This window comes from Drosophila rhopaloa, unplaced genomic scaffold (genome assembly GCF_018152115.1).
Source record: "Drosophila rhopaloa isolate 14029-0021.01 unplaced genomic scaffold, ASM1815211v1 contig_158, whole genome shotgun sequence".
Taxonomy (NCBI): domain Eukaryota; kingdom Metazoa; phylum Arthropoda; class Insecta; order Diptera; family Drosophilidae; genus Drosophila; species Drosophila rhopaloa.
In genome coordinates this window covers 248,800-267,261 of record NW_025335037.1, presented here as the reverse complement: position 1 = coordinate 267,261, position 18,462 = coordinate 248,800, and the positions used below count along the sequence as shown (strand labels likewise).

The following is an 18,462-nucleotide window of genomic DNA, read 5'->3' as shown; positions in this document are numbered from 1 at the left end:
ATTCCGCAGACTGGCAACGCTATGCAATTTTCTGGTATTTTTTTCGTCGATCTGAGTACCGACGTGAAAAAAGGGCCCGACGAAACGTGAACGTCAGCTGTTTGCCTATCGCTCTCTCTCATGACTGGCGTACGGTTTTCGTCGATCTGAATCCTAGGCTTTACCAATCAAATAAAATTTGAAATAAAAATTTTATTTTTTTAAATCAACTTTAACGATCTAAATTAATTTGCACTCGACTTCAAAAAAGCCTTTGACTTTGACAAATTGAACTTAATCCTAACCGGGATTCTACACTGCTATCTTACGCAAAGATCTTTTTTCGTCTGCAGCCCTGATGGTCCAGAACGATTAATTATATGAAAATTAACAGCAGGTGTTCCTCAAGGATCAATTCTAGCTCCTGGAATGATATTATTAAGTATATTTATTTTTATATATTTGTTATGTAAGAAAGGTAAGAAAAATTATATAAAAACATGACAATTTTGAACTATTTCGGTCAGAGTTTGGTTCATATTCTTAGAAAATATGTTACTAACAAGGGAAAAAAAATGCAGATCAAAACTGCGACCTCCAGGTGTCCAGCAAGGGTCAACTCTGATGGCGATCGTCAATGGACACCACCCTCTAAGTCCCCCAATTCCGGCGGAAATGACTTACCAAAAGTGTAGTTCAAAATAGAAACAAAATACCCTCCAAGTTTAAACAAATTTGAATTATTTTTTTCTCATTAAAAAAAATCACACTCGAATTTCGGCCTCCTAAACTGGTTTCTCCCCTTAAGATTGCAGCACTACGGAGGTCTGCAAGTATTTCAATAATGCATTTGAAAAAACGACTCCCAACACTTTGAAGAATTTCTCAACTCAAAGAGCGCTACATCAGCTTTAAAGACGTTTCTTCAAGGACTTAAACTCAACATTGTATACAAATCGTATCCACATTTTTTTAGAAAATCGCTTAACAGTGGGCAAACGTTTGAATCAGCCCATACAAAAAAAGGACTAAAAAACTGAATTAGAAAAAAAGTCCTTCACAGAGCGTGTGCCGAAATGCCGTGTATATACAGCTGTGTTCGCCGAAATAGCAGTGCTTACAACCTGCACGTTTAAGATTAAAAAATACTATTACCAACACTTCTTTGATAACAAGTTTTTTCATCGAAGTCTCGACTTATGTGTCAGGCTAACCGGTTGTGTTTATTTCAAAGCTCCCGTATTCAAAAAAAAAAAAAAAACAAAAAAGTTTTATACAAAATTCTGTTTTCCTGTGTCTACGATTTTTCTTTTGACTTTCTTAACAAAACATTTGCCGGCCTTGCCTTCGGTTGGCAGGCCGGCTTCTGCGGTAAACTTTCTTTTTCTTTATTTTCTTAGTTCATTACGCTAGTACAATGTCAGATGCTGGTGCAGTTCCCAAAAAAGATGTCTTCCAATTTCAAGCCATCTCGACGAAAGGTTGTCGTGAAATCAATCATGACTCTCTTGTGGCTAAGCACTCGGTCTTTGCTAAGGACCAAGTTACGCGACTGCCAGTCAATACAGATGAAGCTGCTAAAGTAGCTGTTATGAATGCCTCTAGGAATGCCAAGGCGACTGCCTTTGATGCCAATAGGTGTCTCTCTGATACTTCTGATGAATTTGATGATTTCAATTATTCAGACACCTCATCTGTCCCGACTATGACCATTTTTACCCCCAAGTGGATTAGTAAGAATGCTGCCGATAATGACCTAAGGAAAAGACGAAATCTTGACATACTCGGAGGTAGTAATATCAACAAATCATCGCTGCCAAACCCTGTTGGCGACCATAAACGTCCTTAAGCTCCATCCTCTGGCATGACCATACAATCACATTCTTTAAGTCAAGAAGACTCTACCTACTTAGGAAAGAACAATAGCTTTGCTATTTTGTCTGATGATGATGATGATGATACAATGACTTCCACTCATAATAATGAATCAATCAGCACCTCTAAACTTGGTCATGGATTGTCTGAGCCTGTTGAAGCTAACTTGCATTCGGTGTCCCCACGCAATGCCTCTTCTCAAGCTAAAACCAAGAAACGTGATCCCCGTCCGTCACCCTTCCTTTTGAGGGGAATCACTGATTTTAGGCAACTAATTTCCTTACTATCTTCTGTGACCAATGGTTTTCGCCTCAAAGCAACTGGTAAATCTTCCTGTAGGGTTACTGTAGATGACGGCACTGTTTACCGTGTAGTCCAGAAGCTTTTCAAGGATAATGGAATTCCTGTTAGCACTTTTCAGTTTAAAAATGAACGAGCCTTTCGAGTCGTCATCAAGGGACTTCACGCTTCCACTGAAATAGCCGAAATTACTGCAAAACTTAAAGCTTTGGGACACAACCCTCGGAATGTATTCAACCCCCCTGGTGAAAATGGGAAGGCGAACCGGAATATATTCTTTGTGGAGCTGGAACCAGCTAAAAATAACAAAAATGTATATGATATCCAGATAATTGACTACCAGGTGGTTACAGTGGAACCGCAGCTTCAGAGAAAAGGGTCCTTTAAGGTGTTTCAGATGTCAAGAATTTGGACATTCTAAAGATTTTTGCTCACTCTTGCCAAAGTGTGCCAGATGTGCTGGTGACGACAAAACAAAAGACAAGGATAGGTGCTTGGCCATAAATGAGGAACAACTCAAGTGCATTAACTATGGTTCTAATCATAGTGCGTCTTCCCGTCGATGTCCTGTCTATTTAGAGGCTATTGAAAGACGTAAGCCCACTGGTTCTGTAGAGCGTAGACCTACTCAAAAACGTACTTTTAAGCCTGCCATGCCCCCGGCTCAAAATGCTTGGTTTTCTACGCGTCTCTCTGCATCTTCAAGTCAGACTTCGCCAACGGCTAATTCACATCCAACTGAAAAGACCTCCTTGTTGAACAACCTACTCAGAACAGGCTTCTGGAATTTATTAATGGATTAAGGAAGCAACAACAGGCTGCTGCGATAGCCCAAGCGGCTGCAATTGATAAGTTGTTACGCTTTGATCAAATGATGTCAGTAATGACGACCACACTACAAATGTTACAGAGCGTGATTTCTAAGCACGCCAATCTATCAGGGTCAACGCAATGCGATGACTAATTACGGTATAAATATCGTTATTTGGAACGCCAACAACTTAGTTGGCAAATCACTCGAGATTGAGCACCTCCTCCAGGAACGCAACATTAACATTTTATTGATCTCAGAGACACATTTACCAGCCGTACATTCTTCCACATTAATGGATATGCTGTTCACTCTGCCAACCACCCTGATGATCGACATCGTGGTGGTGCTGCTGTCATCATCAAATCCTGTTTAGATTATCACATAAGTGCCACAATATCGGAGCATCACCTGCAAGCAGTTGCCATAAGTTTGGTCACTGGGTTTGGCAGAATTTCATTTGGTGCTGTCTACTGTCCACCTGGTCACCGCCTTTCTTGGACGACTGAGGAATATCTGCGTCTTTTTGGCTCTGTAGGTAGCCGCTTTCTCATTGGAGGGGATTGGAATGCGCACCACAGTTTCTGGGGGTGCAGGCGATCATGCCCTCGGGGAAACACCCAGATGTCAGTTATTGCTGACTCAAATATGCAGATTTTGGCTACTGGCGGACCCACTCATTTTCCTTGGATCAATGACCACCTCCCGACGGCCATTGATTTTGCTGTGTATAAAGGCATCCCGTGCAACCACCTTACAATCTCAGAGTGCCCGGGACTTTCCTCTGATCATATTCCGCTCCTGATATATTTTTGCGTGGCTGCCTATACGATCGTTACCAAATCCAGGCTTCTTCCCCGGGGCACGGATCTTAAAAGATTCAGTGCGCAACTTACTGCTCTGACTCAGGAGCAACCTTCTCTTCTTTCTGTGGACGACGTAGATTCCTTTGCTGAGGTCTTAGTTGAACAGATCCATCAAGCTGCCCCTCCTCCTAGAAGTATACCTATTCCTCCTCCATCTTGGGCTTATTCAAAGCCAGAAATTGCTGCCTTGGCCAGAAAGGGTCATGCACTTCGCCGTGTCTGGATGAGGACGAGGCATACCATCGATATGGCCCACAGTGATTCCGAGATTGCTGAAGTATTTGCTGATGATCTTGAAAATCGCTTTACTCCATTTGAATTTGCAACAAGCGAAGAAGTGCAGACAACAATCTCTAGGTTAGTACTGTCCGTCCAGTAGACGAAGATGAGGTACGTGGTCATATAAAGCGACTGGTTACTACTAAAGCTCCTGGCTTGGACGCGATTGATGGCAAAGTAGCAAAGGCTCTGCCTAGCTCTGTCATTGCACAGCTCTGTCTCCTCTTTAATGCTTGCCTGGACCTTGGTTATTTTCCATCACCTTAAAAACGAGCATTAGTCACAATGGTGGCAAAAAAAGGAAAAGACCCATGTTGCCCGGAATCTTATAGGCCGATTAGTTTGCTGTCCACTTTCTCCAAAATTTTGGAGCGGATCATGCTTGGTAGACTTCTAGCTATTAACGCCTTTGAAGACGCACTTCCGAACCATCAGTTTGGTTTCCGTAGTAGCCATAGTGCTATCGAGCAAGTGCACAGAGTAATTAACCATGTCCTGGGGGCTTTCGAAGACCACAAATACTGCTCAGCCGTTTTTCTCGATGTTCGACAGGCCTTTGACAGGGTTTGGCACGAAGGACTGTTCTACAAGCTAATGCCGCTTTTGCCTGAAAGGCTCTGGAATCTCGTATCGTTCTTAGATAATAGGGAGTTTGCTGTAGACATTCGTGGACACCGTTCTGGACTTCGCCTAATTCGTGCTGGTGTCCCGCAGGGAAGCGTCCTTGGTCCGGTCCTCTATACAATTTACACTTCGGATCTTCCAAACCCAGTTGCTCGTGGTACACTCCTGGCCACATATGCAGATGACACTGCATTTCTTGCTGCTGGTAGCACCACTACGTCTGCGTCCCGACGCGTCCAGACATTCTTAGACGAATTTGAGTGCTGGGCCTCTCGATGGAACATTGCGCTTAATGTTGACAAAACGCAACATGCCACTTTTGCTCTCCGCCCTGGCCGTTCGCGTAGCCTTTACATTGATGGGAATAGGCTCAAGCACGAAGATAAGGTGACGTACCTCGGAGTTACCTTAGACCGTCGCCTTTGTTGGAAGGGACAAATTGATCGAGTTTGTGGATCAGCAAGAACAAAACTTGACAAAATGGACTGGCTCCTTCGTCCAGGCAGCGGCCTATCCCTTGAAGCTAAGGTGCGGCTTTTTAAGGCCATTGTCCTTCCAACTTTAAACTGGGGAATCACTTGCTGGGGCACGGCCTGTGATTCGTCACTAAAAAGGGTGCAAACATGCATTACAAAGGCTCTCAGGAGGATACTAGGGGTGAAATGGCACCATTATGTAGAAAACCGAGTTATGTTCCAGGACACGGGAGTGCCGACAATAACGGAGACGATTTGCAAATCCTCAAGTCGATATCGGGAATGTTTGCTCACACATGCAAACTGTCTGGCAAGACATCTTGCAATACCACTGGGTCGACGGCGTCCCCGCAGACGACACCCGGCAGACTTATGGATTCTCGGCCGTGACAGACACGGTCGTCTTCTGTAATAACACATCTTGATTAACTTTTGAGCTGAACCATTGGAAATGCCATAACTTCTTTCCTTTGCACGCAGTATGTATGTCGGAACGGCCGGGATCGGCCGACTATAGCCGACATATAACTGATTGATCGGAAATGCCATAACGTTAGTATTTTTAAAGTTAGGAAGTTGGGATTTTATATGGGTTTTATTTTTGGCCAATCAATCCGACCTACCAAATGTCATAAGGATCGGCCGACTATATCTTATAGCCGCCATATAACTGATTGATCGGAAATGCCATAACTTTGGTGTTTGTAAAGTTAGGAAGTTGGGATTTTTTATGAGTATTAAGAATGCATCATATAAATCATTTTGGAGAATATAATTTACAGAATATTCTGCAAGGGTATATCAACTTCGGCTCCGCCCGAAGTTAGCTTTCCTTTCTTGTTTAATGAATAAATTGTAAGTACAACTATTCAAGAATTTTTCTTAAGTTTCAAAACGAAATTCCAATTAGTTCCGATGATATGAGCACTCAAATAAACATCAGTCGATTCAGTGCCGAAGCGCGCGGTCGTTTGACCCAAGCGGTTGCATTTTTGAAATGCGTTTTTCTAGATACGACGTTCTTTCCACTTGCGGGAATCCTAACTCGAAAAGTTAATGACGAATCGAACTAAAAATTAATGTGCATATTCCTTATTCAAGTCAAAAATATTAACCAAACTCTGGAATGATATTATTAAGTATATTTATTTTTATATATTTGTTATGTAAGAAAGGTAAGAAAAATTATATAAAAACATGACAATTTTCCACTATTTCGGTCAGAGTTTGGTTCATATTCTTATAAAATATGTTACTAACAAGGGAAAAAAAATTCAGATCAAAACTGCGACCTCCAGGTGTCCAGCAAGGGTCAACTCTGATGGCGATCGTCAATGGACACCACCCTCTAAAAAAGTGTAGTTCAAAATATAAGCAAAATACCCTCCAAGTTTAAACAAATTTGAATTATTTTTTTCTCATTAAAAAAAATTACACTCGAATTTCGGCCTCCTAAACTGGTTTCTCCCCTTAAGATTTCATTTGAAAAAACGACTCCCAACACTTTGAAGAATTTCTCAACTCAAAGAGCGCTACATCAGCTTTAAAGACGTTTCTACAAGGACTTAAACTCAACATTGTATACAAATCGTATCCACATTTTTTTAGAAAATCGCTTAACAGTGGGCAAAAGCCTGAATCAGCCCATACAAAAAAAGGACTAAAAAACTGAATTAGAAAAAAAGTCCTTCACAGGGCGTGTGCGGAAATGCCGTGTATATACAGCTGTGTTCGCCGAAATAGCAGTGCTTACAACCTGCACGTTTAAGATTAAAAAATACTATTACCAACACTACTTTGATAACAAGTTTTTTCATCGAAGTCTCGACTTTTGTGTCAGGCTAACCCGTTGTGTTTATTTCAGAGCTCCCGTATTTAAAAAAAAAAAAAAAAAAAGTTTTATACAAAATTCTGTTTTCCTGTGTCTTTACGATTTTTCTTTTGACTTTCTTAACAAAACATTTGCCGGTCTTGCCTTCGGTTGGCAGGCCGGCTGCTGCGGTAAACTTTCTTTTTCTTTATTTTCTTAGTTCATTACGCTAGTACAATGTCAGATGCTGGTACAGTTCCCAAAAAAGATGTCTTCCAATTTCAAGCCATCTCGACGAAAGGTTGTCGTGAAATCAATCATGACTCTCATGTGGCTAAGCACTAACTTGGGCGAATACCTACTTCTTAGTTCCTCCAGCCGATTCCAACATGAAATGCAATACCACCTAAGGATTTAGAGAGACGCCTCCGAACCATGGCTACTCGACGAAATCATTGGGAGCATTGGGGATCGGTGCCTGGCGAAATCCGTATGCAGTTCCAAACGGTGCCCTGCGCGGGGTCCACGCTTACCAAGTACTGCCTTTGTTTTTTGTTGCGCTCCTTTAATTTGTGCTGCCTTTTTCACGCTTTCCACGTCGCTGTCGCCTATCACCGCCGGAGCCAAGCCAAACGCTTGCCAGAAGTCAACTCCAAAATAGGACTCCTGCTCCAGGTAAGGGCATACATAGAACAGGATCCGCTTTATCTGTCCTCCGTACTCCACAGGTATTTCGACGCGTCCTATAATCCTCTCTAGACGCCGTGCGGACTACGGACAGGTATTTCTGGACAGGCACGTCCAACGCCTCGACCAGCTCCCTGTAACCTTTGCCCAGCAGGCTGGCAGGCTCGCTCCCGTGTCCAACAAACCAGTCAGCTGCTTGGTCAGGACTCGGACTTCGGCGTATGGCCTGGGATCTTGCGTCGAACAGCGCTTCACAGCGGCAACTACTTCCCGTCGTCTGGCCTGACGTTTTCGGAACCGATCTCTGGCCTTCTGAACTTTCCTAGACACCGTTCGCATGTCGGCTAACTGGTGCTCGGAGAAAATTCTGTTCGTGGTCTCCAATTACCGACGCATCCTCTCCTCATAAGGTAAGTATTTTAAACTGTGCTTATTTCTACTCGTACACACTAAGCCTTTTTTATTCCTAGAACATTTACTCCTTCGCGGGGCTCTTGTCAGGACGTATCCTTCCCGCCCTCGGATCGCCCAGCCGACCGTTTTCCGCGCAATCCGGACATTTCGGAGACACGGTACCTGGCCTTCCACATCGGTAGCAGAACAGGCGCCGTTCTGTTGCCGGCTCCGCAATTCCAGCAGCCCGCTCGGAACGGATTCCTGGTCTTGGCCCGCAGGTCATCCACCTCCAGCCCATCCGTATCCTCCTCCGCTTGCGAAAGGACGGCCTCGTTCACTCTGGTTTTTTCGCCGGAACCAAAGCGCGGTTGCTGCCCGTACGTGGCGAGTCCCTGTCGTCCGAAGTTGCGTTCGACTTCGATGCACTCGCCCCGCAGCTCGTCCACCGTAAGTAGGTCCATGGCATAGACGAACCTGGCGATTCCTTCTCTCAAGCCCCTTTTAACAATTTTTACCAACTATCGCTCATACAGTGGTTTTTTCAGGCGAGAGGCCAGCTGCTGCTCCCGCTGCAGGAGTTCGTGCATCTTCTCATGCCCGGTTTGGCGACCTCGGAACCGGTCCATCAGTGAGGCACGCAACTGGGACCACCGATCCACCCTGCTATGCCGGACTTGGACCCAGTTCCCAGGTGCCTGAGCACCTCTGCCCACGAGCATTGGTACTGCCTCTGCAGGAACTCCGGAAGACGAAGTCCTCCACCGAGTTGCGGTCGTCCTCGCCGTCGAAGAACACTCCCCATCGAACTATCCGGACCTTCTGGCTGCCAAAGTCCTGCCCCACGTTGGCATATATATGCGGTTCCTGGCGGCAATCGACAGCTCGGCGGTCCTCGATGTGCTGGCTCTGCGTACCGGCGGCGTTTCGCCAAGCTAGCCGAGTCCACGACTGGTGCGCGGTCTTTCATCTCCGGCAGTTGGTCCACCGCCGAGCCAATCCCTTCGAAGTCCATCTCCGGGGAGGTTCCTGGTCCATCCTGGTCTCCGTTCTCAGCGTCTCTCGCAGATGGGCTTGTGGAGTCCTCGACAACCCCATTGAAATGCGTGGTACACCACCTCCGGCAGCGCCCTCGTCCTCCAAGTACCATGTTGCCTCGTCATCCCCGGCTAAAGGAACCTTCGATCGAAGATCGTAATTGGAAGGCATCGTACAGCACAACAAAAAGAAATATATAGTAACATACCTACACCCACACCCACACCCACATATCTACCACATAAAGTAACATACACACACCCACATATCTACCACATAAACATATTTACATTACGCATTTGTCACACCCAAAATCATCGGCTCCCAAGAGTCGCCAATTAATATAAACATCGCTCTCTTGCTCAGTGCTCTCATTTTGGACACTCTCAATTTATCAATAAAGTTCTTTCTCCCAATCGAAGGTTTGATAAGCGCCAGCTTAGTTTATAAGTTTGAGTTTTAAGTTGAATCTTGTAAGGAGCAGACCTATCTCTCCCAGTTCGCGTTTACACTATTTTGATAAATAAAAATTATATTTTTTTCAAAGTGTTAAATCACGAATTTGTTATTATATGTATATTTCCCTCAAAATTCTAATATATGTAACTCCCGAAACAAATCAACAAAATACCTAAGAAGAATAATAAATATTAAAATAAGGACTAGCAAATAATAAATAAACAGATAAATATATAAACATGTAATAACGAATAATAAATAAATAAATAAATGTTCGAAATAAATAAATGTTCGAAATAAATAAATGTATAGTTTTATGAAATATATTGATAAATTTTTTGGTAAATAAATAAATACTTAAGAAAATGAATAAATAGTATAAGTAAATAAAAATTTAAGCCTAGTATCCAGATCGACAAACGATTACGCTAGCGTAAGAACTTTAATCTTTCCAGTGTGACCAAAAGTTTGAGAGTTCATCAGATTTAAGCGTGCTACGGTACTGTCAATCAGCTGGGTTTGTTGACAAGCAGTTAAAATTCAAATATCGTATTTGCGGGAAAGAGCCTTTAAATGATATTATCAAAAACATTGGTAAGACAAGTCTGCCGCTGTACAAAGAAATTAAAAAACAGTACAATTTCAATTTAACAGTTGATTTTTTTAATTTACTGATAATTATTTGCTAATTTAAAGTTCATAGCTGCACTTTTATTGTGTTTTTTCGTACATTCTGGACCTAAAAAACATTTTGATCTGACAAGAGGCACCCCAGATAGTATTAATGTTATTTTGTCCTCACATGTAAACACCTGCAATCGACTTTTGCGAGTTTTTTGAGTTTTAAGCCTAGTATCCAGATCGACGAAAACCGTACGCCAGTCATGAAAGAGCGACAGGCAAACAGCTGGCGTTCACTTTTTGTCGGGCCTTTTTTTCACGTCGGTCCCCTGATCGACGAAAAAAATACCAGAAAATTCCATAGCGTTGCCAGTCTGCGGAAATGAACTTTGGGTGAACCCTGGCGAAAAGATTAAAAAATTTAATCTTTTAACGTGCGCTTCTCACTGAACATTATAAGAAATGGAGGGAAAAACTCAAAAAACTCACAAAAGTCGATTGCAGGTGTTTACATCTGAGGACAAAATAACATTAATACTATCTGGGGTGCCTCTTGTCAGAGCAAAATGTTTTTTAGGTCCAGAATGAAAAACACAATAAAAGTGCAGCTATGAACTTTAAATTAGCAAATAATTATCAGTAAATTAAAAAAACAACTGTTAAATTTAAATTGTATTGTTTTTCAATTTCTTTGTACAGCGGCAGACTTGTCTTGCCAAGGTATTTGATAATATCTTTTAAAGGCTCTTTCCCGCAAATACGATATTTGAATTTTAACTGCTTGTCAACAAACCCAGCTGATTGACAGTACGACCGTAGCACGCTTAAATCTGATAAACTCTCAAAATTTGGTCACACTCGAAAGATTAAAGTTTTTACGCTAGCGTAATCGTTTGTCAATCTGGATACTAGGCTTTTCCCTCCATTTCTTATAATGTTCAGTGAGAAGCGCACGTCAAAAGCTTAAAGCCCAGTATCCTGATCGACGAAAACCGTACGCCAGTCATGAGAGAGAGCGAGAGGCAAACAGCTGGCGTTCACTTTTCGTCGGGCCTTTTTTTCACGTCGGTCTCCTGATCGACGAAAAAAATACCAGAAAATTCCCTAGCGGAAAAGATTAAAAAATTTAATCTTTTGGCGTGCGCTTTTCACTGAACATTATAAGAAATGGAGGGAAAAACTCAAAAAACTCACAAAAGTCGATTGCAGGAGTTTACATGTGAGGACAAAATAACATTAATACTATCTGGGGTGCCTCTTGTCAGAGCAAAATGTTTTTTAGGTCCAGAATGTACGAAAAAACACAATAAAAGTGCAGCTATGAACTTTAAATCAGCAAATAATTATCAGTAAATTAAAAAAAACTACTGTTAAATTTAAATTGTATTGTTTTTTAATTTCTTTGTACAGCGGCAGACTTGTCTTGCCAAGGTATTTGATAATATCTTTTAAAGGCTCTTTCCCGCAAAAACGATATTTGAATTTTAACTGCTTGTCAACAAACCCAGCTGATTGGCAGTACGACCGTAGCACGCTTAAATCTGATGAACTCTCAAACTTTTGGTCACACTGGAAAGATTAAAGTTTTTACGCTAGCGTAATCGTTTGTCGATCTGGATACTAGGCTTAAATTTTTTAATCTTTTCGCTAGGGTTCACCCAAAGTTCATTTCCGCAGACTGGCAACGCTATGCAATTTTCTGGTATTTTTTCGTCGATCAGGGGACCAACGTGAAAAAAAGGCCCGACGAAAAGTGAACGCCAGCTGTTTGCCTCTCGCTCTCCCTCATGACTGGCGTACGGTTTTCGTCGATCTGGATACTAGGCTTAGTGAAAACATCGATGAACCATCGATGGTTTCGATGTTTTGAAAACATCGATGTTATCGATGTTTCACTCGATGTTTCTGCACCTCTAATCTGCGGGAAAGAGCCTTTAAAAGATATTATCAAATACCTTGGCAAGAAAAGTCTGCCGCTGTACAAAGAAATTAAAAAACAATACAATTTAAATTTAACAGTTGTTTTTTTTTATTTACTGATAATTATTTGCTAATTTAAAGTTCATATCTGCACTTTTATTGTGTTTTTTCGTACATTCTGGACCTAAAAAACATTTTGCTCTGACAAGAGGCACCCCAGATAGTATTAATGTTATTATGTCCTCACATGTAAACTCCTGCAATCGACTTTTGCGAGTTTTTTGAAAGAAAAAATTAAAACAATGTGTGATTTTTTGGTTCAATTAACTAGATGGTAATTAAAACATATTAACTAAAAATTCTTAGATGCTTATGACATTTGGTTTAAGAGCGATAGTTTACTTTAGTCATAGAGTAGTAATGTAATAATGGGACTCTAATGAAGTTCGATCGAACAAATAAAAAATGCACGTAGTGGAAAAACGGAAAAAAAGAGGGTTTTCCATTTGTTCGTTCGAACTGGAATTAAGTCCCGTGGTGAATATTTAGCGCTGCACTGGTCGCTCTCATTCCTAAAGATTGGTGCGAGAACTCCCCATACTATTGCTTGTGCTTCGCACATGTTAGGAGTGGTGAGAAATCGAAGTTAGCTTCGAACAAGGCTCTCAGCAGAGCTTTGGCAGAGGAGCGGGCAGAGCAAATAAAATCTCTATGTAGATTCTTACTCTATGCTAGCAATGTCCGTCCGTCAGTATCTCGGCATAGAGTAAGAAACTATATAGAGGTTTCATTTGCTCAGCCCGGGCCTCTGCCAAAGCTCTGCTGAGAGCCATGTTCGAAGCTAACTTCGGTTTCTCACCACTTCTAACATGTGCGAAGCACAAGCAATAGTATGGGGAATTCTCGCACCAATCCTTAGGAATAAGAGCGACCAGCGCAGCTGCGGAAACTCACCGCGGGACTCGATTCCAGTTTGATCGAACAAATGAAAAACTCTATTTTTTCCCGTTTTTCCCCTACGTGGCATCACTGGCAAAGTCCCTCGAGAGCGCGGGCAGAGCAAATGAAACCTCTATATAGTTTCTTACTCTATGATCTCGGAACCTCTATATAGATTCTTACTCTATGCTATGGTCTGTCTGTCTGTCTATCCATCCATCCGTCCGTCCGTTTCTACGCTAAACTTTCCCAAAAGTTGTCTTTCTATTGCAGGTATTATATAAGTCGGAACGAGACGGATCGGGAGACTATATTATATAGCTCCCATAGGAACAATCGGAAAACAAATTCAAAAAAAGTATAATAGTTGTGTTTCATTTTTTTTTGGTTCTTTGAAATTTGGTAATATTTAAATATTATAGAATTACGGTATTAATTAATTAAAAATCGGGCAACAATATCATATAGCTGCCATAGAAACGATGGCAAAATGCAGCGCAAAATCGACATAGCTTTATTGTTTTTAGAAATATAGGCATAGAAATCAAAATGTTTTGTTATAACTGCAAGGGTATATAAACTTCGACTTGCCGAAGTTTGCTTCCTTTCTTGTTTTCATTTAAGTTGCGAAATAATCTTAAAGACAGCGAAGAGTTTGAGAGATCATTACTGTACAAGTATTGAATTTAACATTTCAATAAGTCTAAGTAAAGCATTAAATAACTCTTTTGGTAATAACTCAATTAGTTGCCTTTGTTTCGGCTAATGAGGAAGGGAACTATTGGCAATGCAAATGTATATTCATCTTTAAAATGACAACACATTTTTTGTTTGACTTATTTGTTCTTAATTTTAAAAACTTACGCTCAGTCTTGCCAAGTTAGATATTTTGAAGTTATTGCGAATGTGTTGTAGTCTTTTTTTTAATTTGGCTATTATTGCTTTCGTGGTAATGTCCCATTACTATTACTATTAACATTTTGAATCTGATCACAAGAAAAAGAAGCCCTATTTTAAAAAAAATTCACTTCAAACTATTTCTTTTATTAAGAACAAAGAAGAAAGAAAACAAACTGAGGCAAATCGAAGTCCGTCTGATTTAATACCGTTTGCTCAGCTAGCGATCTGAAACTTTCACATCCTTAAATATGTGTACGCAAATCAAAACCATAGGAACTATCGGATATACCTAGCAAGAAACGTTCCACCGTTTTAGTAGACCCATGCTTCGCAATCAAGAGAGGTAATTATACCCGTTACTCGTAGAGTAAAAGGGTATATTGTATTCGTGCAAAAGTATGTAACAGCTGGAAGGAAGCGTTTCCGACCCTATAAAGTATATATATTCTTGATCAGGATCACCTCCTGAGTTGATATAGCCATGTCCGTCTGTCCGTCTGTCTGTCCGTCTGTCCGTATGAACGCTGAGATCTCGGAAACTATAAAAGCTAGAAGATTGGCATTCTGCATGCAGATTCTAGGAGTTCCTACGCAGCGCAAGTTTGTTTCAAAAAGGTGCCACGCCCCCTTTAACGCCCACAATCGCTTATATACGATTTTAAAATTTTAAATATTTCGGAAAAGTAAAAATGCAGTTTTATTGTGTTTATCAATACCTATCGAAATTTTTCAAATCGGACCATTCGTTAAAAAGTTATGCATGATCAAAGTTTCTATCTCCATCTCCCTCGCACTCCCTTTACCTGAGTAACGGGTATCTGATAGTCGGGGCACCCGACTATAGCGTTCTCTCTTTTTTTATCTGATAAATCATGTAAATCATATTCAACTGATCTGTGCTTTTTGGATAAAAATCATTTATTTTAACAGAAAGTTAATAGTTAATAGCTAAAATAAAAAAACTATTGGTAAACAACTGGGTGCAAATCGTCCTAAAGTCTTAGGCTTAGCGATTTTTAAAACCCTAAAAGCCTGGGAGTCCGTTGGAGCCGAATCATAGACGAATCATAGATGTCGGAATCTGCGTTGAGGAGCTATGTATGTCTTGCCACAGTCTTATTTAAAGTCATGTACATGCTTCCAAACTCCTAAAACGGCTGTGCCTCTGTCTGCTGTTGTTAAACTTATAAAATTTCATTATGAATGGGAATGGGAAGACCTTGTCCTTTCGGAAACCCCAATCTCATAATTTAAATAGCTTCCAATTTCGCATTTAGCTGGATGGCACAAGTACATGATAAATTATCTTTTTTATTTTAGAATTTCGTGTGCAAACATAGAGGAGCTAATTTTTGGTCAAACGCGCTTTATTATTTTCTTTATAAATCAAAGATTAATATTTTTACATTTGGCATCATAAACATATCAGTTTGTAAGGATTACGATCTTAAGACGCCATATACCAAAATTAATGTAACCAGTACTCGTGTCGTTCTTGTCTGGTGCAAAATTTGGACGTTTAGATGTTTTGTCCAATTTAACGATTTCCTTAAGGGAATATTCTGTTCTGACAAATAACAAGAAAGGAAAGCTAACTTCGGGCGGAGCTGAAGTCGATATACCCTTGCAGAATATTCTGTAAATTATATTCCTAACTTTGAAAACACCAAAGTTATGGCATTTCCAATCGTTCAGTTATATGGCAGCTATAGGATATAGTCGGCCTTATGAAATTTAGTTGGTCGGATTGATTGGCCAAAAATAAAACCCATAAAAAATCCCAACTTCCTAACTTTAAAAACACGAAAGTTATGACATTTCCGATTGTTCAGTTATATGGCAGCTATAGGATATAGTCGGCCGATTCCCTCCGTTCCGACTTATATACTGCGTGGAAAGGAAAGAAGGGTGTGTGCTAAGTTTCAAGTCGATATCTTTAAAACTGAGAGACTAGTTCGCGTAGAAACAGATAGACGGACAGACGGACATGCTTATATCAACTCAGGAAGCGATCCTGATCAAGAATATATATACTTTATAGAGTCGGAGATGTCTCCTTCACTGCGTTGCACATTTTTGACAAAATTATAATACCCTCTGCAAGGGTATAAAAAGTCTCTGCAGTCCCGATATTCATCACAGCTTTCGGCGATGCCGGCTTCTCAGTCGTTAAGCCTAGTACTCAGATCGAAAAACAAGTTAGCTAGCGGAAAAACTTATGTCCGTCACTGACTTAGCGGCGATAGCGGAACGGTATAGAACTTTGAACATGAGGGCCGCTTTTATTTTTTGATTTTCTCGCTATTTAGGCACCTAATCGAAAACTTTTAAATGCAGAAATATAAAAAAAAAGAAAATTCTTACTATATAGCTTCTGGCCGAGGTTCCTTGGATAAGATTTAAAAATTAAGAAGTCAGTCTTTTTCAGATTGAAATCGAGATCGGTCATATCTAAGGATTAAAAGTAAAAGTGTCTTGATGTATAAGTGAGTTAGTGTATTAAGGTCAATTAAGCCTAGTACTCAGATCGACAAACGAGTATGCTAGCGTAAAAACTTTAATCTCTCCAGTGTGACCAAAATTTCGAGACTGTCAATCAGCTGGGTTTGTTGACAAGCAGTTAAAATTCAAATATCGTATTTGCAGGAAAGAGCCTTTAAAAGATATTATCAAATACCTTGGCAAGACAAGTCTGCCGCTGTACAAAGAAATTAAAAAAAAATACAATTTAAATTTAACAGTTTTTTTTTAATTATTTGCTAATTTAAAGTTCATAGCCCCATTTTTTGTGCTTTTTGTACATTCTTGACCTAAAAAACATTTTGCACTGACAAGAAGCACCCCAGATAGTATTAATGTTATATTGTCCTCACATGTAAACTCCTGCAATCGACTTTTGCAAGTTTTTTGAGTTTGTCCCTCCATTTCTTATAATGTTCAGTGAGAAGCGCACGCCAAAAGATTAAATTAGCCCCATTTTTTTTGTTTTTTTGTACATTCTTGACCTAAAAAACATTTTGCACTGACAAGAAGCACCCCAGATAGTATTAATGTTATATTGTCCTCACATGTAAACTCCTGCAATCGACTTTTTGCAAGTTTTTTGAGTTTGTCCCTCCATTTCTTATAATGTTCAGTGAGAAGCGCACGCCAAAAGATTAATTTTTTTTTCTTTTCGTTAGGGTTCACCCAAAGTTCAATTCCGCAGACTGGCAACGCTATGCAATTTTCTGGTATTTTTTTCGTCGATCTGAGTACCGACGTGAAAAAAGGTCCCGACTAAACGTGAACGTCAGCTGTTTGCCTATCGCTCTCTCTCATGACTGGCGTACGGTTTTCGTCGATCTGAATACTAGGCTTTACCAATCAAATAAAATTTGAAATAAAAATTATATTTTTTTAAATCAACTTTAACGATCTGAATTAATTTTCACTCGACTTCAAAAAAGCCTTTGACTTTGACAAATTGAACTTAATCCTAACCGGGATTCTACACAGCTATCTTACGCAAAGATCTTTTTTCGTCTGCAGCCCTGATGGTCCAGAACGATTAATTATATGAAAATTAACAGCAGGTGTTCCTCAAGGATCAATTCTAGCTCCTGCACTACATAATATATATCCAAACTAATCCTCGACTGCTCGCATTCAGCCATTAAAAGGGAAAAACCAGTTTAGATGGTTCAAAAAATTGGTTTTTTATGCATAAATTGTAAGTACAACTATTCAAGAATTTTTCTTAAGTTTCAAAACGAAACAAGTAAGCATCAGTCGATTTACTGCCGAAGCGGGGTCGATTGGCCCAAGCGGTTGCATTATTGAAATGCGTTTTCTAGATACGACGTACTTTCCACTTGCGGGAATCCTAACTCGAAAAGTTAATGACGAATCGAACTAAAAATTAATGTGCAAATTAATTAATTATTTATCCCACGGGTCGTCCCTCGCAGTTGCAGCTTATCCAGGGGGGTGCGGGTGGCAAGGTTCGTCGCTGTGGTGGTTGGCCGGCTGGCCGTAGAATTCTCCAAGATGAATTACGAAGATTATGTTGGAAGGGTGACTGCCCTTCTTTACCTGCTGGCCTAGGGACTCAGACAAATTTTCAATAATAAGAATTTAACGACGGTAGTCGGAGTATAAATTGTATGAGCGACAGCTCTTTATTCATATAAAGTCAAATCTAAACTGAAACTTAAAGCTAACAAAAAAGAGACTCATAGCGGCCACTCCAATGGGTAGTCTTTGCCGGCTATGCACGAGCTTCCGGCCAGACGCTGTGTCAGCAATTTGGCCGGAGCGAGCCTTCGGACGATCGGTCATTGCCGTCGCCCGGTTAACTTAGTTAACTACTCCCCCCTCAGAATTAAGGCCGCCCTCGGCCGACCCTATTTGGGCAATCACCTGCCTTAGTTGGGCCGTGGATCTCCTGGCCTGGGTGACTCGCCGATAAGTGAGACCGACGCAGATCAACGCGCAGCAGATCGC

The 18,462-nt window shown here is 40.8% G+C and overlaps 1 protein-coding gene across 1 annotated transcript; it reads left to right on the top strand.

Moving 5' to 3' along the window:
* The first annotated feature begins 7,455 nt into the window (after positions 1-7,455).
* LOC123037335 lies at positions 7,456-9,354 on the top strand. The gene is made up of 4 exons (XM_044457454.1): positions 7,456-7,695; positions 7,780-7,926; positions 8,304-8,550; positions 8,649-9,354. Exons 1-4 carry the CDS (start codon positions 7,456-7,458, stop codon positions 9,296-9,298), a joined length of 1,284 nt encoding a protein of 427 aa, XP_044313389.1. The 3' UTR covers positions 9,299-9,354.
* The last annotated feature ends 9,108 nt before the right edge of the window (positions 9,355-18,462 follow it).